Source organism: Hyaena hyaena, unplaced genomic scaffold, assembly GCF_003009895.1.
Source record: "Hyaena hyaena isolate Hyena2069 unplaced genomic scaffold, ASM300989v1 scaffold_262, whole genome shotgun sequence".
Taxonomy (NCBI): domain Eukaryota; kingdom Metazoa; phylum Chordata; class Mammalia; order Carnivora; family Hyaenidae; genus Hyaena; species Hyaena hyaena.
In genome coordinates this window covers 1,728,902-1,747,416 of record NW_024080895.1, presented here as the reverse complement: position 1 = coordinate 1,747,416, position 18,515 = coordinate 1,728,902, and the positions used below count along the sequence as shown (strand labels likewise).

Below are 18,515 nucleotides of genomic sequence, written 5' to 3'. Positions count from 1 at the left end.
GTCCTTTAAAAAAAGGAACCAATTGCTTCCTTGTCAAAGAAGCTTGTTCTTTGCAGTGACTGTGCTCTTTGGGTTGAACCAACTCAATTCTTATGTCCTTATTTATTTTTGAAATCGCCACGCCTATATGCCAAAAGGGGCAAGATCAATCAGTACGGAGTGTTTAATAAATATATATATTTTAACGAGAATGTATATATTCTATAAACAAACCCAAACATTCTAAAAGCATTAAGTGAAAAGTAACAGCTGTTCTTGATCTCCGCAATACCCCCATCACTGTAGCCACCGTAAGTCTTTTATTTCTCCAACCAGAACATTTGTATGCATCACGTACAAGTCTATTTTGTGCTATTTTTTAAAATTTTTTACAAATAGTTTATTGTCATCTATGTTGTGCTATTTTTTTATATTGTGCTATTTTTAATCATACTTTTTAGAAAAACAAGTCTTAAAATAACTCGTTTGTATACAACTCGCAGGCGGTGTGGGCTTAATCTAACGCACAGCTGTTAATTTTGGTTTCTTTTTGGTAACTGCACTCAGATACGCCTGGTGCCTGCAGTTTCCATCGCGGTCGAAAGTTGTATACACACGAAATGCAGAAATAGCACAACGGTTAAGAAGTCCCAAGGGTCGCGCGCCAAACGAAGCGCGGCGGGCTGAGCCGAGCCCCACCCCGGGAGAACCGGCGGCCGACACCCGCCGGAGGCGCGCGCAGGCCCGGCATCTCCTCCCACCCTGTGAGGCCGCGGGCGGGGGCTGCGCGCGCCGGGCTCCCGGGCCGCCCCCTTCGCGGAGGTGGCCGGCCCAGCTCCCTCCCCCAATTGGCGGACGTGGTGGGTCCCGGGCGCGCGCGCGCGCACAAGCGCCCGGATGAGCCGCGGCTTCCGGCGCGCTCCTCTGGGGCGGCAGGGGGCGCGCATCGGGCGCACCTCGGCGGGCTTGGGTCCGTAAGGGGCCTGCGCGGCCCTGTGTGGCTGGGAAGAAAATGGAGTAAGAGCCCGAGTCTGAGGGGCTGCCCCAACCCCTCCGACCGAGGCCCTGCCGTCTTCGCCGCCAGGAGCCTCTTTCTTCTCCGGACCTAGTGCTTTCGAGCGCCCCAGTGGCCTGGGCCCCGCTGGTGGAATGATCGCCGAGGCCCAGGGCGTCGGGCTTCTGCGCGCCTAGTGAAGGCAACTGGGGAGCCTCGAGGGTCCCCACTCCTCCTACTCCAGGCGCGGACAACTCCGCTTGGTGAGAGCAGGTACCGGCCGGGAAGCGCGTCGGCAGTTCTGGATTTGTTCTGTGACCTGGGGTCTCCCAGCTCGCTGTCGTTTGTAGCCTCTTCCTCGCCTGCAGGCTTTGTGCATTTGTTGGTGGGGGGCGCGGGGCACGTGGGTTTGTGGCGGGTTTTGTTGGAGGGAGGCAAGGTTGTAGCCGCCCGGGAGGAGGGCGGGGTTTCGGTTCCGCCAGCCCGGCGGGCGGGAGGCGGGGGGCTCCGCGGGTGGTCCGGATAAAGGTCACGTGGGCGGGGGATGCGTTGCGGGGCCGTAGGCTGCTTCTCGGCTTGGGGTCCCAATGGTGACAGGTGCCTGTTCTGTAGCCTGCGTGAGCCGGGCGCCTTGTCTGGGCGGGTTTGGGCTGGCTCTGTGGCTGAGTTGACTCAGCTTTTCCCTTTGGGCTGGTCAAGTTCGGACACGTTCCTAGTACGCAGCAGGAGCTAAGCCCCGACTTGTCCCCAGCTGGGGCTATTTAAGCCGTGCGTTTTCCCAGCTGTATTCACTGGCGATTTGAGATAGATACCTGTGGTCACCAACGTAGAACACTTATTCTGCACTGATCCAGGTAAGGACCAGCTTGTTACTGGCTTTAGTTTGACTACAGTATTTAAGGGCATTGTTTATCTCCTTTCCACATAACTTTGGTTTTGTTTTTTTTCACATTTGTTTCCTTATTTCAAGTTTTTATCATGTGTGTTTTTTTCCTACTCATAGGCAAATGTGCAATACCAACATGTCTGTGTCTACTGATGGTGCTGTAAGCACCTCACAGATTCCAGCTTCGGAACAAGAGACCCTGGTTGGTATTTTTGTCTCAAGTGTAACTTTTAAGAATTATTTATGAGGTGATCAACCAGATTCCATAGACTACATTTATGGCATGGCTCTTTAAATGAAAATGTATGAAAGTAGCTTGAATTCTGCCATTCAGGCATAACCATAAAAACTGACTGTAAGAAGCGGTATTAATTTCTTTGTCCTTTACCACATTGGACTTAAAATTGAGTTCCATTACATCCTTAAGCACGGATTCTGAAGTTATGTTTATTATGTGACCGATTTTTTCCCCCTATTTTGACTTATCATTTAAGTTTCTAAGTCATAAAACAAATTCATGCTTAGAAAGATTTTAGGCATTACAGAAAACTGGAAATTCTGATCCTCTCTCTCTTTTTGTTTAGTTTATTTATTCATATGGGGGGAAGGGGGAGGGAGAGAGTCCCAGGCAGGCTTCAAGCTGTCAGCCCAGAGCCTGATGTGGGTCTCTATCCCACAAACCTAGAGACCATGACATGCAGCGAGATCAAGAGTCAGATGCTTAACTGACTGAGCCACTCAGGTGCCTCTCTAGTCTTCTCTTTTGACAATGTGTCTTTTTAGATTTTTTTGTACATACACATATATATATATATGTAGGTGTCTGTATACATATATATGCAGATTTTAATTTGTTATTCTGTTTGTTCTATTAAAACAGGATTAAACTAGAGTTGTGCAAATTACATCCAAGTGAGGAAATCTATAGAATTCTGTTTAATGCCTCCATAGTGTTCCAGAGCATTAGGGTACCATTTAACAAATTTATGCCTCTACTGATAAGGTTTTTTATTTTAACTTTTTTTTTTTTTTAAATTGTGTTTTGAGTATTACAAATAGTGCTGCTTTGGGGCCCCTGGGTGGCTCAGTTGAAGCATTCAGCTTTGGTTCAGGTCATGATCTCGCGGTCTCGCGGTCCGTCAATTCGAGCCCTATGTCTGGCTGTGCTGACAGCTCAGAACCTGGAGCCTGTTTCAGATTCTGTGTCTCCTGCTCTCTGCCCCTCCCCCGCCCATGCTTTGTCTCTGTCTCTCAAAAACATTAATGAAAATCTTTTATAAAAAAAAAATAGTGCTGCTTTGTACATGTCTCCTATAGGATTTTGTAGAAGTAGAGCTCCTGGGTCCTAAACTATACGTGTATTTGATTGCTATTCACATCTTGATAACCAAAAGATTATAACAGTGTTCACCTTGGCCAACACTGAATATTTTCAGTTTTTACTTTTTTGATATTCTTGTGGTAAAAGGTACTGTATCATTGTTTAAATTTGTATTTCCTTAACGTCTGTTGAGATTGGGTGTCTTGTGGTTCCTTAAATCATTTCTGGGATTTGCTTGCTCTCATCTGTTCACTTTTCCTTTAGGTTTATTGTGTTTTTTGTAATAATTTGTAGTTCTCTGTGTTTCAAATATATTTAAATTTTATCATTTACAAATGTTGCATTTAACTTTATGTTGGTTTTGAGAATGTTTTTATGAAGTCAAATTTATTGACTTGTTGGTTTTTGAATTTCATATCATGCTTTGGAAGAATTCTCCCATTCCAAGATTATGCAGATATAGTCCTGTATTTTCTTGTAGTATTTTAATTTTCACATCTAGATCTTTTCTCATTTGGCATTTATTATTTTGTTATTAAATGAAAGATTAAGAATGGTTTTTATAGTATTCTCATTGTATGTATTTTAGGTCTTAATAAAAGACTAATGGCTTTCCATGCAGATTTTTACTTTGAGTTGTTTTATGTAGTTTGAAGTTAATATAGCATATATAAAATTTGAGGAGGAAAAAAGTAATTTATTTAATCATTTTCAGAGAGTTCATTCTTTAAAGTAGCCTGGGAGTAAAGTGTACATATAAGCACACGCACAACAAAGCGTGTGATCAGAACAGCTAATGATTCAATACTAATGTGTATTTTAAGTTTTTTGGTTATTATTTCCTTGATTAGCTAGAAATAGGCAATTTTCTTATATCTACTTTTGCGAGTTAGATACCATTCCGGGCTGCTGTTACATTTCCAAGGAGACAAAGGATGGGCGTATACTGAAGATAGGTGCAGAGACCCCAGTCTTTGTGGAGGGAGCAAGCTGTAAAGACACTTGCATTTTGAAGATTTTGATACAGCAACAGTTAGGGAGAAAGAGTATATTATATCTCTGCCTCCTTGCCATTTATTTTCTCAATACCACTTGCAGAACTTCTAAATCAGGGTGAGGGAAGCTATAACCTGTGGACCAGTTTTGGTTTCTTGCCTATTTTTATAAAGAAGGTCTTACTGAAATGCAGCCATGGCTATTGGTTTACATATTATCTGTACTTCTGAGTCAGACCATGTGGCAGGAAAAGATTCAACTATTTACATTTTGGCTCTTTCTAGAAAAAATTGACCCCTGATCTAGTTGGCTGGCTCCTTGAATAAAGCTCATATTTTATGTATGCCCCCTCCCTCATACCTACCACTGTCTGGTGCGTGGTAGAAACTCAATAGATGTTTGTCAAGTAGATATTTGAAATGTAGACCAACTAAGAGGCAGCATGGTATAGTAGGAAGAAAATGCTGCTTTGTAGAGGAGGTTGTGAATTGCAGTCTTATATCTGCTCTTAATAATCTTTGTCAGTTTGGATTCTTTAAGTTATCCAGCCTTCAGGAGCCTAATGTGTGGAAAGAGAATGGGAAAAGGACCTACCCTAAAGACTTACTCTTCTCTCTTGGATTTTGCAATGTAGTTTATGGTAATCTCATTGGAGTATTCCATTTATGTTTAAGTTTGTAAGGTAGTAAGCAGATAATAGAAATAGCTGGAGGAAAAAGAATAATTTTCACTGCCTTGGCATGGATACTGTTTCTGATTGCAGCTGATGATACTTGAGGATTCTGTGCTTATTTGCACAGTAATTAAATCTCAGCATTTTTTTCCCAAGCTGCCTTGACAGTCTGTGGTATTCAGTTTCTATAGTTTATTCCATTTAGTAAAACATGTGACTTATTTTTGGAGTTCTAACCTTGTGAGATTGTTAAATGTAATGTCTGCTATGTTTATTGAGATTCATTAGGGACATGCTTGCTGTGGGACTACAGTTCTGGAATAATTTTGGAAGTATAATAGCCACTTTTTGTTTTTTATAGGTTAGACCAAAGCCATTGCTTTTGAAGTTGTTAAAGTCTGTTGGTGCACAAAAAGACACTTATACTATGAAAGAGGTAAGTTAAGCGATAACAAGATAGCTAATGTCTTACTAGTTACATGTAGTCATGGGGAGAAATTGGCCATATAGAGTGATTTTTCAGTAAGCAGCAGTATTAAATATTGTGGCCATGTGGACTATAACTTGAAGCTGAAAATTCTAATTATACTTGACTATCACTTCTCAGCTAGGAACTCTTTGAGACAAGGGGAGACTCTGTAGGGGTTCTTAGCATTTTTGTGCTGTGGACCCACTTGGCAAACTGGAAAAGTCTTTTCAGAATCCTGTTTCCAAATGCATGAACCAAATGTATAGGATTACAAAGGAAACAAATTATGTAACATAGTTATCAAAATAGTAAACAAGTTTGTGATATATGTACTTTTTTGTGTGTGTGCTTTTTTATTAACATAGTAAATAAGATTTAGCAGTAGATCTAATAAATGTAATTTCAAGGACTATCGTTAATATTTTGAGGAGTATAGTTAGTATTTTGAGGTGTTTACACCAAGCATAATGTGATCTGAAAACACTTGTGATTTTTATTGGTGACAGAAATCACAGGTATTACTAATACTTTGTGGTCTGTTGCCTATATTCATACTTGAAGGAAAGCTAAATTTCAGTTAAAAGTTAGTGAAAATATAGAAATTTTTTTTCCATCCAAATTAATGGACCCCCTGAATTCTATCCAAGGACTTCTTGGGCATCCATGGATCCCAGGTTAAGAACTTCTGCACTAGAGATACATGAGTACAGTATACTGATCTTTCTGGGATAGAGGTGAGCTGATTCATGAACATATATGTTCTATTTAATGGATACATTTCAATGTATTGTTCTCTAGCTTGAAATTTGTGCACAGAGGCATGATTTTCAGTGAGAGATTGGGCCATCTTAGGCAAAATTTCACTGTGAATGAAATGTGCCTTTTCCCCATCTCTCCCACTTACTTTATGGGTCCCAAATTGCTCAAAACACGGAATTTCCTGATCTTCATTGGGATAGTGGGTCAAGAAGAGACTCCAGACCATTTTCCTTTTCAGCCACACTTTTTAAAAACTTCCAAATGGGGTGTTTGGTAGGAATGTAGGTTCTCTTCTTTCCCATGGTCTGTCAACCGTCTCTTCAATCCATACTCACCAGGGAATATTCCTTTAAGTGAGGCCTGCTTAGCCAGTTAAGTCTACAGATTGTAGGGAAGCATCAAGGTTAGGGATGTTTTTAGGGCTGTTAACTTGGGTTTGACCTCATTATCATCACATAATTAGTTAAGGAAACAAAAGGTATGCATTTAGTAGTAGATAGAAATAGGGGAGGGGCCCTTTGGTGACTTAGTTGGTTACGCATCTGACTTCAGCTCAGGTCATAATCTCATGATTTGTGGGTTCAAGCCCCATGTCGGCCTCTGCTGACAGCTAGGCACCTGGCGCCTGCTTTGGTTCTGTGTCTCCATCTCTCTCTGCCCCTCCCCTACTCGCATTCTCTCTCTCTCAAAAATAAATGAATGTTTAAAAAAAAAAAAAAAGAAAGAAGGGGAAATTGACAAGGCTGTTATAAAGATGCACAATGCTTATGCTAAACCATGTAACAGTAATATCTATATGTTTTGTCTGATATAATTTTCAGTTGCAAGATCTTTGTTCTGGGGCATATAAGAGAGTGATGAAAGCTAATATAGGGTAGTAGAAAGAACACTGGACTAGGAGTCAGAAGACCAGGTTCATTCCCTTGTCTCTAATACAGTGAAAACAATTCCATGAAATATCAGAAGAATGGGATAGTACTTATAGAAGTGCATTTAAATTGTAAAAAAAAAAACAAAAAACATGTTTAGGTGGTGGTTAATAGGTTTGTATGTGGATGTCTTTAGGTGTATTACTTTGTCATAATGGAGCACACAACATTTAAGTGTATATGTATGATTCAGGGTCACTCTTTTGATTACTTATTGTTGCATAGATTATTTTGATATCTTTAAGGATTTATTCTATTCACTGAATTCTCCCAAACTGTTATATGGGTTTAGTTGGTCCCTTTCCTGTCATTCTCGTCTGTGATGACCCCAGAGGCTGTTGAGATGTTTGTTGTTTGGGGGGAGTATTTACTAAATGACTGCAGGTTATTGCTGTATTTTAGTTAAGGCTTTGATTTTGCAACTTTTTATTGCTCTCAGTGGTTTTGCATTTCACTGCCCTTTTCTTCCTAGTATGTAGTACTAGATATCTGAGCAGAGTTAAAAGCCTATTAAACACAGACACATTTCAAGGTTTATTTAAGTAAATTGGAGAAGCAGTGTCTACTCAACAAATTAGAAGGAAAAGATTTAAAAGCCTTTTAAGAGTATAGAATGGTTGTTATTCTAGATGGTTGTGGGTATGGTTGCTGGTTAACCGTTGTTAGATAAATGAGATATTGCATGTTTTTGAAACTAACATTTACTTTTCTTTAATGCTCAGAAATCATATTTCTATTTCAGGTTATATTTTACCTTGGCCAGTATATTATGACTAAACGATTATATGATGAGAAGCAACAGCATATTGTGTATTGTTCCAATGATCTCCTAGGGGATTTATTTGGAGTGCCAAGCTTCTCTGTGAAAGAACACAGGTAATTAATTCTTCAGTTTAGTCAAGTGTAAAAAGCCATCTGGGCAAACGTTTCAGTTCACCTCCATCTTCACTCCCTTTTGTCAGAGAAAAATTGTTGCCGTATATATAAAAGATGTGGAAATTTGATTTCTTGGCAAGATAGCATATTGCTTGAGAACCTGAGTTCCTGAATCTTACAAACATGGGTTTGAGACCTAGCTCAGTTACTTATTAGCTGTGTGACTTGATAAATTGGTTTACTTGCTCTCAGCCTTAGCTTAGCCCATTTGTAAAGTAGGGATAGTATAAATACCTCATGTGGACTTTATGAAGACAATGTGTGAAAAGCAGTGTTTGACACATAGAAAGCATTTAAAATGTTAGTCACGGTTACTGTAAATTAAAAAATACTGCGATTACTTTCAAAGACCCATCTTTTGACTACCCTGTGGTAAAGGCTTAAATTTAAGCATTTGTTATTTTGGAGATTATTTTGCCAGTTATCATTATAGCACTTCATCAGCTGAATATAACACAGATAACGTTTCTAGAATTATTCTTCTGGGAACTGAAGACTCTTCAGTCATCCTTTCCTTACATTTGGAATTCCTTTTCACATTTGGTTTAGCACACTCTGTGTGGAGCTTTAGCCTGTATATTTATCTTAATGGGATGAATACTTTTCACCTGAAACAATTAACTAAGTTCTATTAATATTTGGTGTTCACTAATATTATATCTTAAAAGATAGTAATTAAATGGGATTTTATAACTTCAAAACAGTTTCATTATGTAAGTATCATATGTATTCATTATTGGACGATAGGAAAAGACAAACCAAGAACGGGGGTTGGGGGGAAGACTATAGTTTGTCATTGAGTGGTATTTTTATCTGTTGTTTTTCTGTTATGTGCAGATGTGTTTTAACCCAGTTGTGAACATACTGTATTTAATTTTGTCATGCTTTTTAATTTAACATTATATAAACATCCTCCCACTAAGAAGTCACATTTGTCTAATGTTTTATTTTTTAATATAGTTTATGATCTAGTTGGTTTCCATATAACTAATGTTTATTCTTGTAATGTTTATTTTGTTTTTTTGAGAGGGAGAGAGAGCAGGGGAGAGGCAGAGAGAGAAGGAGACAGAGATCCAAAGCAGGCTCCACACCGAGAGTAGAGAGCTTGATGTAGAGCTCGAACTCTCGAACCATGAGATTATGATCTGAGCTGAAGTCAGACACTTAACTGACTGAGCCACCCAGGCACCCCTAATATATATTTATGTTATTATTTTACACTTGGCCTTGGGATATAAGCTTTATTTTATACACTTAAGAAATAACTATGTTGGTGATTTTGTACCATTTGAGTGTTGAATCTTTCGATAACGTTTTGAGGTACAGTTGTATAGTTTCTCACATTGAAAGCATAGTTTAAATTTTATCTTTGACTTGAATTTTAATATGTTGAGAGGTTAAACACTGGGGAAATTGCTAACTTGGAAAAAGGATATGAATAGGAATACTGATTTTTGTGTTTACAGGGCTGTATCATTAGTTCCAAAGGTGAAAAGAAATAATTGAATTGCCACTTCCCCCTTAACTATAAGAATTAGAAATGATATGTGACCAATAACATTCTCTAAAGTCATTAGTTTAAAAAGGTAAAAAAAAGAAAAATGTACCGTAACGTCAGTGAAGACTAGAATAACTGAATTGTCTTCCTGTTGAGGTACAAGCTCTATGAGGGAAGAGATTTGTTTACATTTTATTCCTTGTTTTCAGTCTGTATTTATTAAATGAATGAAGGAGACTTTAGTTTTTAATACATTTCAGGTACAAGAAAGAAAATTCATTAGGTAATTGGTCCATGGTTGATAGAAGTCAAAGTTATAATCAAGTTCCTATGATGTGGGTTTTGTACAATCCACTACCTTTTTAGGCAGTTTACTTCTAAGCTTTAAGCACAGAACTAGAAATTTTTCTTTTCTGTTTGAAAACAAACGTATTAAACTGCTTTCTGTATTCACAGCCATTCTCTTGGGTTTTTTGGTAAAGTCCAAACAAGGCATATTTCAGGAAATGGAGATAAGTTTTTCAGCTAGAAAGACCATTGTGATTAATAAGAGTAACCATAGGTAATCACTGTACCACCAATTATTATGATGCTTGTTAGGGCCTAGAAGCTTGCCAGTGGTATAGTTTGAATGCAGTAATATATTTAAAGTTTATTTATTTTGAGAGCAAAAGCGCGAGTGAGCATGAACGGGGGAGGGGCAGAGAGAGTGGAAGACAGTGATTCCCAGGCAGGCTCCACGCTGTTAGTGCAGAGCCCAGTGTGGGGCTTGAACCCACAAATAGTGAGATCATCACCTGAGCCGAAATCAAGAGTCACACACTTAAGTGACTGAGCCACCCAAGCACCCCTGAATGTAGTAATTTAAAATTTAGTTTGTGCACAGTATAGTTCATGCTAATACGTATTTAAAAATCTGGTTAAGTCCAGTTTAATATATTTTTATTTTAAAATGTTTATCTCTTTTTTTTCTTCCCTACAAGGAAAATATATACAATGATCTACAGAAACTTGGTAGTAGTCAATCAGCATGGTAAGTTAATTTTGAATACCATAAACAGACATCATGAGAATATTTTAAAGATGTTTTATGTATGTGAAAGTCATTTAATTGGAACAAACTATATGAACTAAAATAACATAATACAGAGATTCTAATGCAGATTTGTGATCTGTAAAGTTAAATATTTTATTCCATCAATTTATACCTTGGTATATCAGTATTAATATTTATTTCAAAAGATAATTTTTGGGTTTTTTGGGATCTCACAAGCATTTATTAAACACTTATTTTTTAAAATTTATATTTTTACTTTAATTTCAGTTTAGTTAACATACAGTGTTATATTTAGTTTCCAAGGTACAGTACAGTGATTCAGCAATTCTATACATCACTCAGTGCTCATCACAATTGCGCTTCTTAATCCCCATTACTTATTTCACCTATTCCCCACCCTCCCCCATCTCTCCTCTGGTAGCCATCGTTTGTTCTCTAAAGTTAAGAGTCTGTTTTTGGTTTGCCTCTTTTTTGTTTGTTTTATTTCTTAAATTCCCCATATGAGTGAAATCATATGGTATTTTTCTTTCTCTGACTGCTTTCATTTAACATTACACTCTCTAGATATATCCGTAGTGTTGTAAATGGCAAGATTTCATTCTTTTTTTTATGGTTGAGTAATATTCCATTGTGTGTGTGTGTGTGTGTGTGTATTCTGTGCATACACACACACACACACACACACCTCTACTACATCTTTATTTATTCATCTATCTGTGGACACTTGAGTTGCTTCCATAAAATAATTTGGTTGTTGTAAATAATGCTACAATGAACATACGGGTGTATTTATCTTTTTGAATTGGTGTTTTTGTATTCTTTGGGTAAGTACTCCGAAGTGAAATTATTGGATCATATGATAATCCTATTTTTAATTTTTTGAGAAACCTCCTTACTTTCACAGTGGCTGAACCAGTTTGCATTCCCACCAGCCGTGCACATGGGTTCCTTTTTCTCTACCTCCTTCCCAACACTTGTTGTTTCTGAAAGGTAGACAATTTCAGAAGGCCATGCTTAGATGTCAGTAAAACTTGAAACATATATTAAGAGGTTTGGGGAGGTAATACAGATACTTAAGTAGGACCATTTGAATAGATGGGCCCATTTTTTATTTTTATTTTTTTTTTAATAGACAAAACTTTATCAGTTTGTTCAGGTAAGTGGCATCTTATTTCCCTATCTTTAGGCTTACAGTTCTCAACTGGTTATTTTTAGGTCACATATCCCTTTGAGAATCTGATGAAAGCACTAGGTTCTTATTTCAGAGAGATAAGAAATATATATAGCGGAATGCTGGTAAATGTTTAACAATCCTTTCATTCTTCAGGGGGAAAAGACCTGATTTGTGGTGTTTGCTGATTTCCATGGTGTAAATAACTCCCACCATGGCCATTTTCAAGCTATATACATGGAATTAGTAGGAGGTACATGGTCTGCTTTGCCAGTAGGATCTGGCTCCCAACACACCACTGACTTCTTAAAGCCCATTCTTGAACTAAAATTAAGAATTGATACCAGAAGCTTGTTTATGCAATGAACTGGCCACTCTTTTGCTTCCACTATTCTGTATTTAGACCTTATTGTTATATTGTTTTGTTATACTTGATTACATTTATAGATTTCTTGTATCCTAATCAGGTTTACGTTCTGCATCAGCAATACAGTATTTTAGTAATACGATGTCTAATAAATGTGTTAAGTTGAATACTCCTCCAAAGTTAGGATTTAAGATCCAGAAAAGAGCATTGCTATCTTTTCCTAGAGTAGAAGTGACTATTAGACTGGTAACATGATGCCTTGTTGTTTTACAGAGCTCTTTATGAAAGTAAATGAAGGCAAATAAGATAATAGTATTATAGTAGTATTTTCAGTTTTTTAAATATCATCCATGATGATTCATTAGTTCATGTAAAGAAACCTTGGTAGGTACCAGGAAATTTATATTAATGAGATGGTAACCTGTAGATTACTTAGGTTATTTCCATTTTGTTATTTCTGTTTGTTTCAGGTTTCGGTTAGTAGAATTAACTTCAGAACTCTTGTAACTGTGTTGTCAACCTGTCACACCTAATACTTCCTTTTCATTACATCTGTTTTGTAACATCTTTATTATACTAAGACATAATATAACGTATCTATATGCATAACTTAAAATAACCCATGATATAAAGAAGAAATAAACTATTAGGATAATGTGCATAATTTCAAAATATTAATGCTTGGGCCTGACATTTGCATTGAGATGAAAATGTTTCAGAGGGAGTAACAAAGGGTATTTGATTATGATCTTTGGCAGCTGTATATATTCCATATCTGAAATGCTGACTTCTGAGCTCCAGGTCAATCCATCCAACTAAAAACTAAACTCACCTTCTTGGATGAGTTTTATCCACTTTAGTTCATTATCTTCCCATTCAAATCTCTTTATCTTCTGAAGTTTCTCTTTTGGTGAATGATTTTAACTTCTGTGGAATTGATCTTTCTTCCATGCCTTAGTTTAGGCTTGTAATACTTGTGTATTTGTATTATTACAGTTACTTTCTAATGCTGGCTTCCCTGCCTCTGCTCTCTTTTTCTTCTATTTTGCCAAAGTGATTTGTCACTCTACACTTAAAATGACCATTTATGAGTTTCTTAATGTTTTCTGGATAAAAAAAAAAAAACATGCAGTCTTATCTATTGGATTAAACCTTTTTAGGAGTGCCAGAGTGGCTCAGTAGATTGAGCGTCTGACTCTTGATTTTGGCTCGGGTCATGATCCGAGGGTTGTGGGATCTGTGCTGCCCCTGGAACCTGCTTAAGACATTCTCTCTCCCTCTCCCCCTCCCCTTCTCTTCCTCTCTCCCCCTCTACTCCTCTCCCTCTTTCCCCTTCTCCCCCTCTCCCCCTTCCCTCCCTCCCTCTGCCCCTCAGCCCTTCTTGCATGTTCTCTCTTTCTCTAAAAAAAAATAAATAACTTTTTCTGGTGAGTGGCTGTAGCAGTGCTGTAGGGAAGATTCTGAAGTGTCAGCTGGGAAGCTTGCAGTGATGCAGGATTGAAGGCATGAGTGCTGTTTGTTGACATCCTTGTTCTGTTTTGCAAGACACACAAGATCCTTTAAGATCCTGCTTATATTCTAGTAATAATTAACTACCTGTAGTTCCCTGCAACAAGTATTGGCAATTCACTTCTGGATGTTTTTTTCACGAGGTGTTCCCTTGGCCTGGAATAGCTTTTCTTAGTCCTACTTTATATTTTATGGAACCTTTCCTGACTCCTTGTTTCTCAGACCTTGCTGTGTCCCTACCATACAATCATTGCTCTGTCTTCTTCACTTTCATTATTCTTAATGTGTTCTCTGTATTAAAATTGAATCCTCGGGACGCCTGGGTGGCTCAGTTGGTTAAGCATCCAACTTCGGCTCCAGTCATGATCTTGTGGTCCGTGGGTTCGAGCCCCAAATCGGGCTCTGTGCTGATAGCTCAGAGCCTGGATCCTGTTTCAGATTCTGTGTCTCCCTCTCTCTCTCTCTGCCCCTCCCCGTCTCGTGCTCTGTCTCTCTCTGTCTCAAAAATTAATAAACATTAAAAAAATTTTTTAAAAATTAAATTGAATCCTCATTTAGCATCTAGCATGGGGTTGGCACCTGGGAGACACACATTTAACGTTTGTTGAAAGGTTAAATTGTGTAAGGAGTTTTTCCTGGACTGACAGACTAGTTTCTTTTCTAGTTTGTGATTCTTTGTTGTTGTTGTTGTTTTTTTTCCCCCATCAGAACCATCAAATTCAGGCACATCTGTGAGTGAAAATAGGTGTCACCTTGAAGGTGGGAGTGATCAAAAGGTAATCTTGAAATGAATGCATTCTAGTATGATGTTTCTTGAAAGTTAGGTTATGTTAAATAATTTTTAGCTCCCTGGTGTTACAAGTTAAGTTTTTGTTTCTTTCCCCCCTTGCATGCTTAGGAACCTGTGCAAGAGTTGCAGGAAGAGAAACCTTCATCTTCAGATTTGGTTTCCAGACCATCTACCTCATCTAGAAGGAGAACAATTAGTGAGACAGGTATATATGGTTAATTGGCACTTTCAGACAGCTTTTTAATGTTTGGTCTCTAATGAAGTTAATGCATTTAAGCTTAATGAAATTGTGCCTTTTTTGCCTTAGATGAATGAATTTCTGGGTTTCTTTCATTCTTAGATGATTTATTTAAAAGTTGCTTTCTTAGCAATATTTTTCTGGTTGACTGTAAGTTTTTTGGGCCCCACTGGAGTTTATAGTTAGCCAGCTCTCTTATTCAGGATAATAGAGGACAAGTATATAAGATGTATTTTAGTCATTATTCTTTGTTACCTTAGCAGTTAAAATATTTGTCGTTTTAATAAGTGATGAAACATACCAGTGAGTTTAAAAACAAAGTAAATAACATCTTAGAAATGAAGATGTGATCAAAAAAAAAATAGCTGAGGACATTTTTATAGAGAAGATGAGGAGGAGGCTGTTGTCTGATCAAAAGTCCATAACTAAAACTGTATGATTCAGGTGAAAGAAGAGTTCAGCAGATCAGTGAGATTAGATAAACCCAGACTAGAATTATGCACATGAGAGCAGAGGGCAGTAAGGGCAGAGGATGTTTTGTTAACTGCATGGGACTAGAGCAAGTGGCTAGTTATTTGGGGAAGAAAGGACAAATTCTGTCTATACCATAGCCAAAGTGAATTCTAAATGAGTTTAAAAGATAAATGAAAAAATTATATTTGAAGGATATTCACTTTAAACTTGATGGTGTCAATACCCTTATTACATGAAAAGTTCCCCAAAATTGATATAAAAATATTAAAAATCCAAATAGCAAAAATGGCAAAAACCAAGTTTTTCATAGTAAATACAAATGACTAATAAATATGAGGAAGGAGGGCGTGGGTTTTTGCGAGTTAGCTTTATAGACCATAAAAAATGCAAAAAGGCATCTTTTCTAGCTACAAAAATAAGATATTTTTTTACTCCTCTTTAACGTATATTGGCACTGATGTGCTATTGGTGTACAGTAGTTTAACACCAACTTAAAACTTTATGGATTACTAAAAGGCTTGGCGTTCTTACCATTATCCCCATAACTCTACTTTTACAAATAGAGATATGGAAATTCAAAGATAACATATATTTAGAGATACTAATTACAGCAGTATTTATAAATGAAGACATATGGTAGAAAATGTCATCACTCTAGTTCAGGCCATTGCCCTCTGGTCTCTGGACCACAGCAACAGCTTTCTGATTTTTTTTACAATTGTGTCTCTTCACACAGTACCAGAGGAGATGGTGAAAGGTAAATTGGATTGCATCACTTCCCCACTTAGCTACTTTGGTTATTTCAAATAAAACCCATGCTTTTTAACTTGGCCTATAAGGCCATGATCTACCTGCAACTTGGTTTTCGGCCTTTTCCTCCCACCTTTATTGTTTCCATTGTACTGATTACTTGGTTCCTCAAGTCAAAACTCTTTCCTAACTTAAGGTTGTTGGCACACGTTTGTTTTTGTTGGTTTTTTCCTGCCAGCACTTTTTCTACCTCAGCCTGACAAGGCCAGCTCCTCAGTTTTCTGTTTTTGCTGAAACATTCTCAGAGAGCCTTTCTCTTAACCAACCACAAAAGCAGATTTTCTTTTCTTTAGCCCTTTGCTTGTTTTCTCATACCACTCATTATAGCTGGTAAATAATTATGTTTCAGTTGCGTGGGTATTTGAAATTAAACTTCCTCTGGTGACAAGGATGATAACTGACTTCACTTTTGCATACCCACTGCCTAGCACAATGCCAAACAGTAAGCAGGTGCTCAGATTTGTGGACTATATAGTTCAGTTTTATGAGCAGTATATAAATCTATGTCATGGACACCATATTCTGCAGCCATTAAAAATAATGTAAAAGAAAATTTAAAAGCAAACCACCCCCAAACTGTACATATAGTATGATTAAAATATGTTTTTTAAGAGGAAATAAACAGGGGCGCCTCAGTGGCTCAGTTGGCTAAACAGCATCTGCATTTGTCTCAGGTCATGATCTCATGGCTTGTGAGTTTGAGCTCCGCATTGGGCTCTCTGGTGTCAGTGGAGAGCCTGATTTGGATCCTCTGTCCCCTCTCTCTGTTCCTCCCCTGCTTGTATTCTCTCCCTTTCTCAAAAATAAATACTTAAAAAAAGTAAATAAAAGGAAATAAAAGCTGGAAAACTGTTACACCAAAATGTTAATAGTAGTTACTTCTCAAGGGTAATGCAACAGATGCTTTACATTTTAAAATTTTTCTTTTTTTTTTAAGATTTCTATAACGAGTAATATACTTTAATAGAAAAAAGCCCCAAATGTTACTTTTTTTCATGTTCGTTTATTTTTGAGAGAGAGAGACAGAATGTGAGTGGCGTAGGGGCAGAGAGAGTGAGACACAGAATAGGCTCTGAGCTGTTCGTACAGGGGCTCAAACCCACAAGACATGAGGTCATGATGTGAGCTGAAGTCAGACACTTAACCGATTGAGCCATCCAGGCACCTCCTAAATGTTATTTTTAATGGAGGTAAACAATAAGAATCAGTTGGTGTGGTTTTAGAGGCTTCTAGCACACATTATTCAACCATGATCACCTTTTATAGGGAATACAAACATGATTAAGAACTTACATCAAGAACTTGTGATCTAGTTGTGGAGCAATCAACACAGAATTACTTAAAGTATAGGATATAAGAGTGGGGAATTCAGAGGAATAAGATGACTTTGACTAGGAAGGTCAAGAGAAGGAAATGGAGTGAGCAAAGGTGCGAGTTGTACCTGTTTCAGGTACATGGATTATGTTTTGTTTAATCCTGTAACCCTATTTAGAACTTAACTAAAAGGCTGAGGTGAACATCTTTTCCACATACATCCTTAAGTATGCAAGTATTTCTCTAGGATAGAGATTGCCCACAAAATGTTGTATTATTTTACATTTCTTCCAACAGTATATAAAAATATCCTTTCTCTCAAATCTCGAGACTCTCATTTTAATTTTTGTCGTTCTTGGGAGTGAAAATGGTATCTTGTTTTAATTTATATGCCTTTGATCAGGAGGTAGGGGGTGTTTTCATATATTTATTAGTCATTTGTATTATGTGAATTGCCTTTTCATATCTTTGACTTCTGGGTTTTTTTGTTTTGTTTCTTGTTTTTAATTTTTTTTAATGTTTATTTTTGAGAGAGAGAGAGAGAGCCAGAGCATGAGTGGGGGAGGGGCAGAGAGAGAGCAGGAGACACAGAATTCGAAGCAGACTCCAGTCACTGAGCTGTGAGCATGGAGCCTGACGTGAAATCATGACCTGAGCTGAAGTCGGATGCTTAACCGACTGAGCCACCCAGGCACCACTTGACAAATTTTTTCTTGAGGCCTTTTCAGTGTTCTGTCACACTTCCTTATCCCAGAATTATAAGAATATTCTCTTAATGATAGTTTTGTTCTTTGTGTGTGGCTTTTTAATTCACTTGGAATTTATTTTTAAATCTGATACATGGGAAGACTCATTCAAGTACCTGAAAGATTTGGTAACATTCTGACTTAAAGTCAGAAGTAATTTATTATTTAAGATAAAATTTTGATTACTATTGAAAATAGTACTGAGGGAATTGAAATGTTAAGAATACCTTCTAAGTAAACATTTTTGGCTCTTTTTAGAAACAAAATGAAATCTTACATTCTAAAGTGTGATTTTGACAGAAGAATTTTAGATTGGTCAGTGAAAGTTCTAGATGGATTAAATTAATTGTGACTTAAGGAGATGAAGTTTTGAAAGAAGCTTGAAAAGCTTTTATTTTGAGAGAGAGAGCATGAACAGGGTAGGGGCGGAGAGAGAGAATCTTAAGCAGGCTCCACACTGTCTGCACAGAGGTGGACATAGAACTCATCTCATGACCGAGAGGTCAGGACCTGAGTCGAAGTCAAGTCAGATGCTTAACCAACTGAGCCACCCAAGCCCCCCTGAAAAGAAAAGCTTATATGTGTGTTAAGTAATCTCT

At 37.7% G+C, this 18,515-nt stretch overlaps 1 protein-coding gene across 6 annotated transcripts in view; it reads left to right on the top strand.

Moving 5' to 3' along the window:
* The first annotated feature begins 922 nt into the window (after positions 1–922).
* Positions 923–18,515, top strand: part of MDM2 (MDM2 proto-oncogene) — a 28,155-nt gene continuing 10,562 nt past the window's right edge. The window contains exons 1-7 of one of the 6 annotated variants that reach the window (XM_039245628.1): positions 923–1,246; positions 1,977–2,061; positions 5,211–5,285; positions 7,749–7,882; positions 10,424–10,473; positions 14,253–14,320; positions 14,443–14,539. In XM_039245628.1, coding sequence (XP_039101559.1) covers positions 1,981–2,061; positions 5,211–5,285; positions 7,749–7,882; positions 10,424–10,473; positions 14,253–14,320; positions 14,443–14,539 — 505 coding nt within the window. In that variant the 5' untranslated portion in view covers positions 923–1,246; positions 1,977–1,980. Of the gene's footprint in view, positions 1,247–1,697; positions 1,828–1,976; positions 2,062–5,210; positions 5,286–5,965; positions 6,053–7,748; positions 7,883–10,423; positions 10,474–14,252; positions 14,321–14,442; positions 14,540–18,515 lie in introns of those variants that run through there. The other 5 variants (XM_039245629.1, XM_039245630.1, XM_039245632.1 and 2 more) reach the window with 5 other exon arrangements.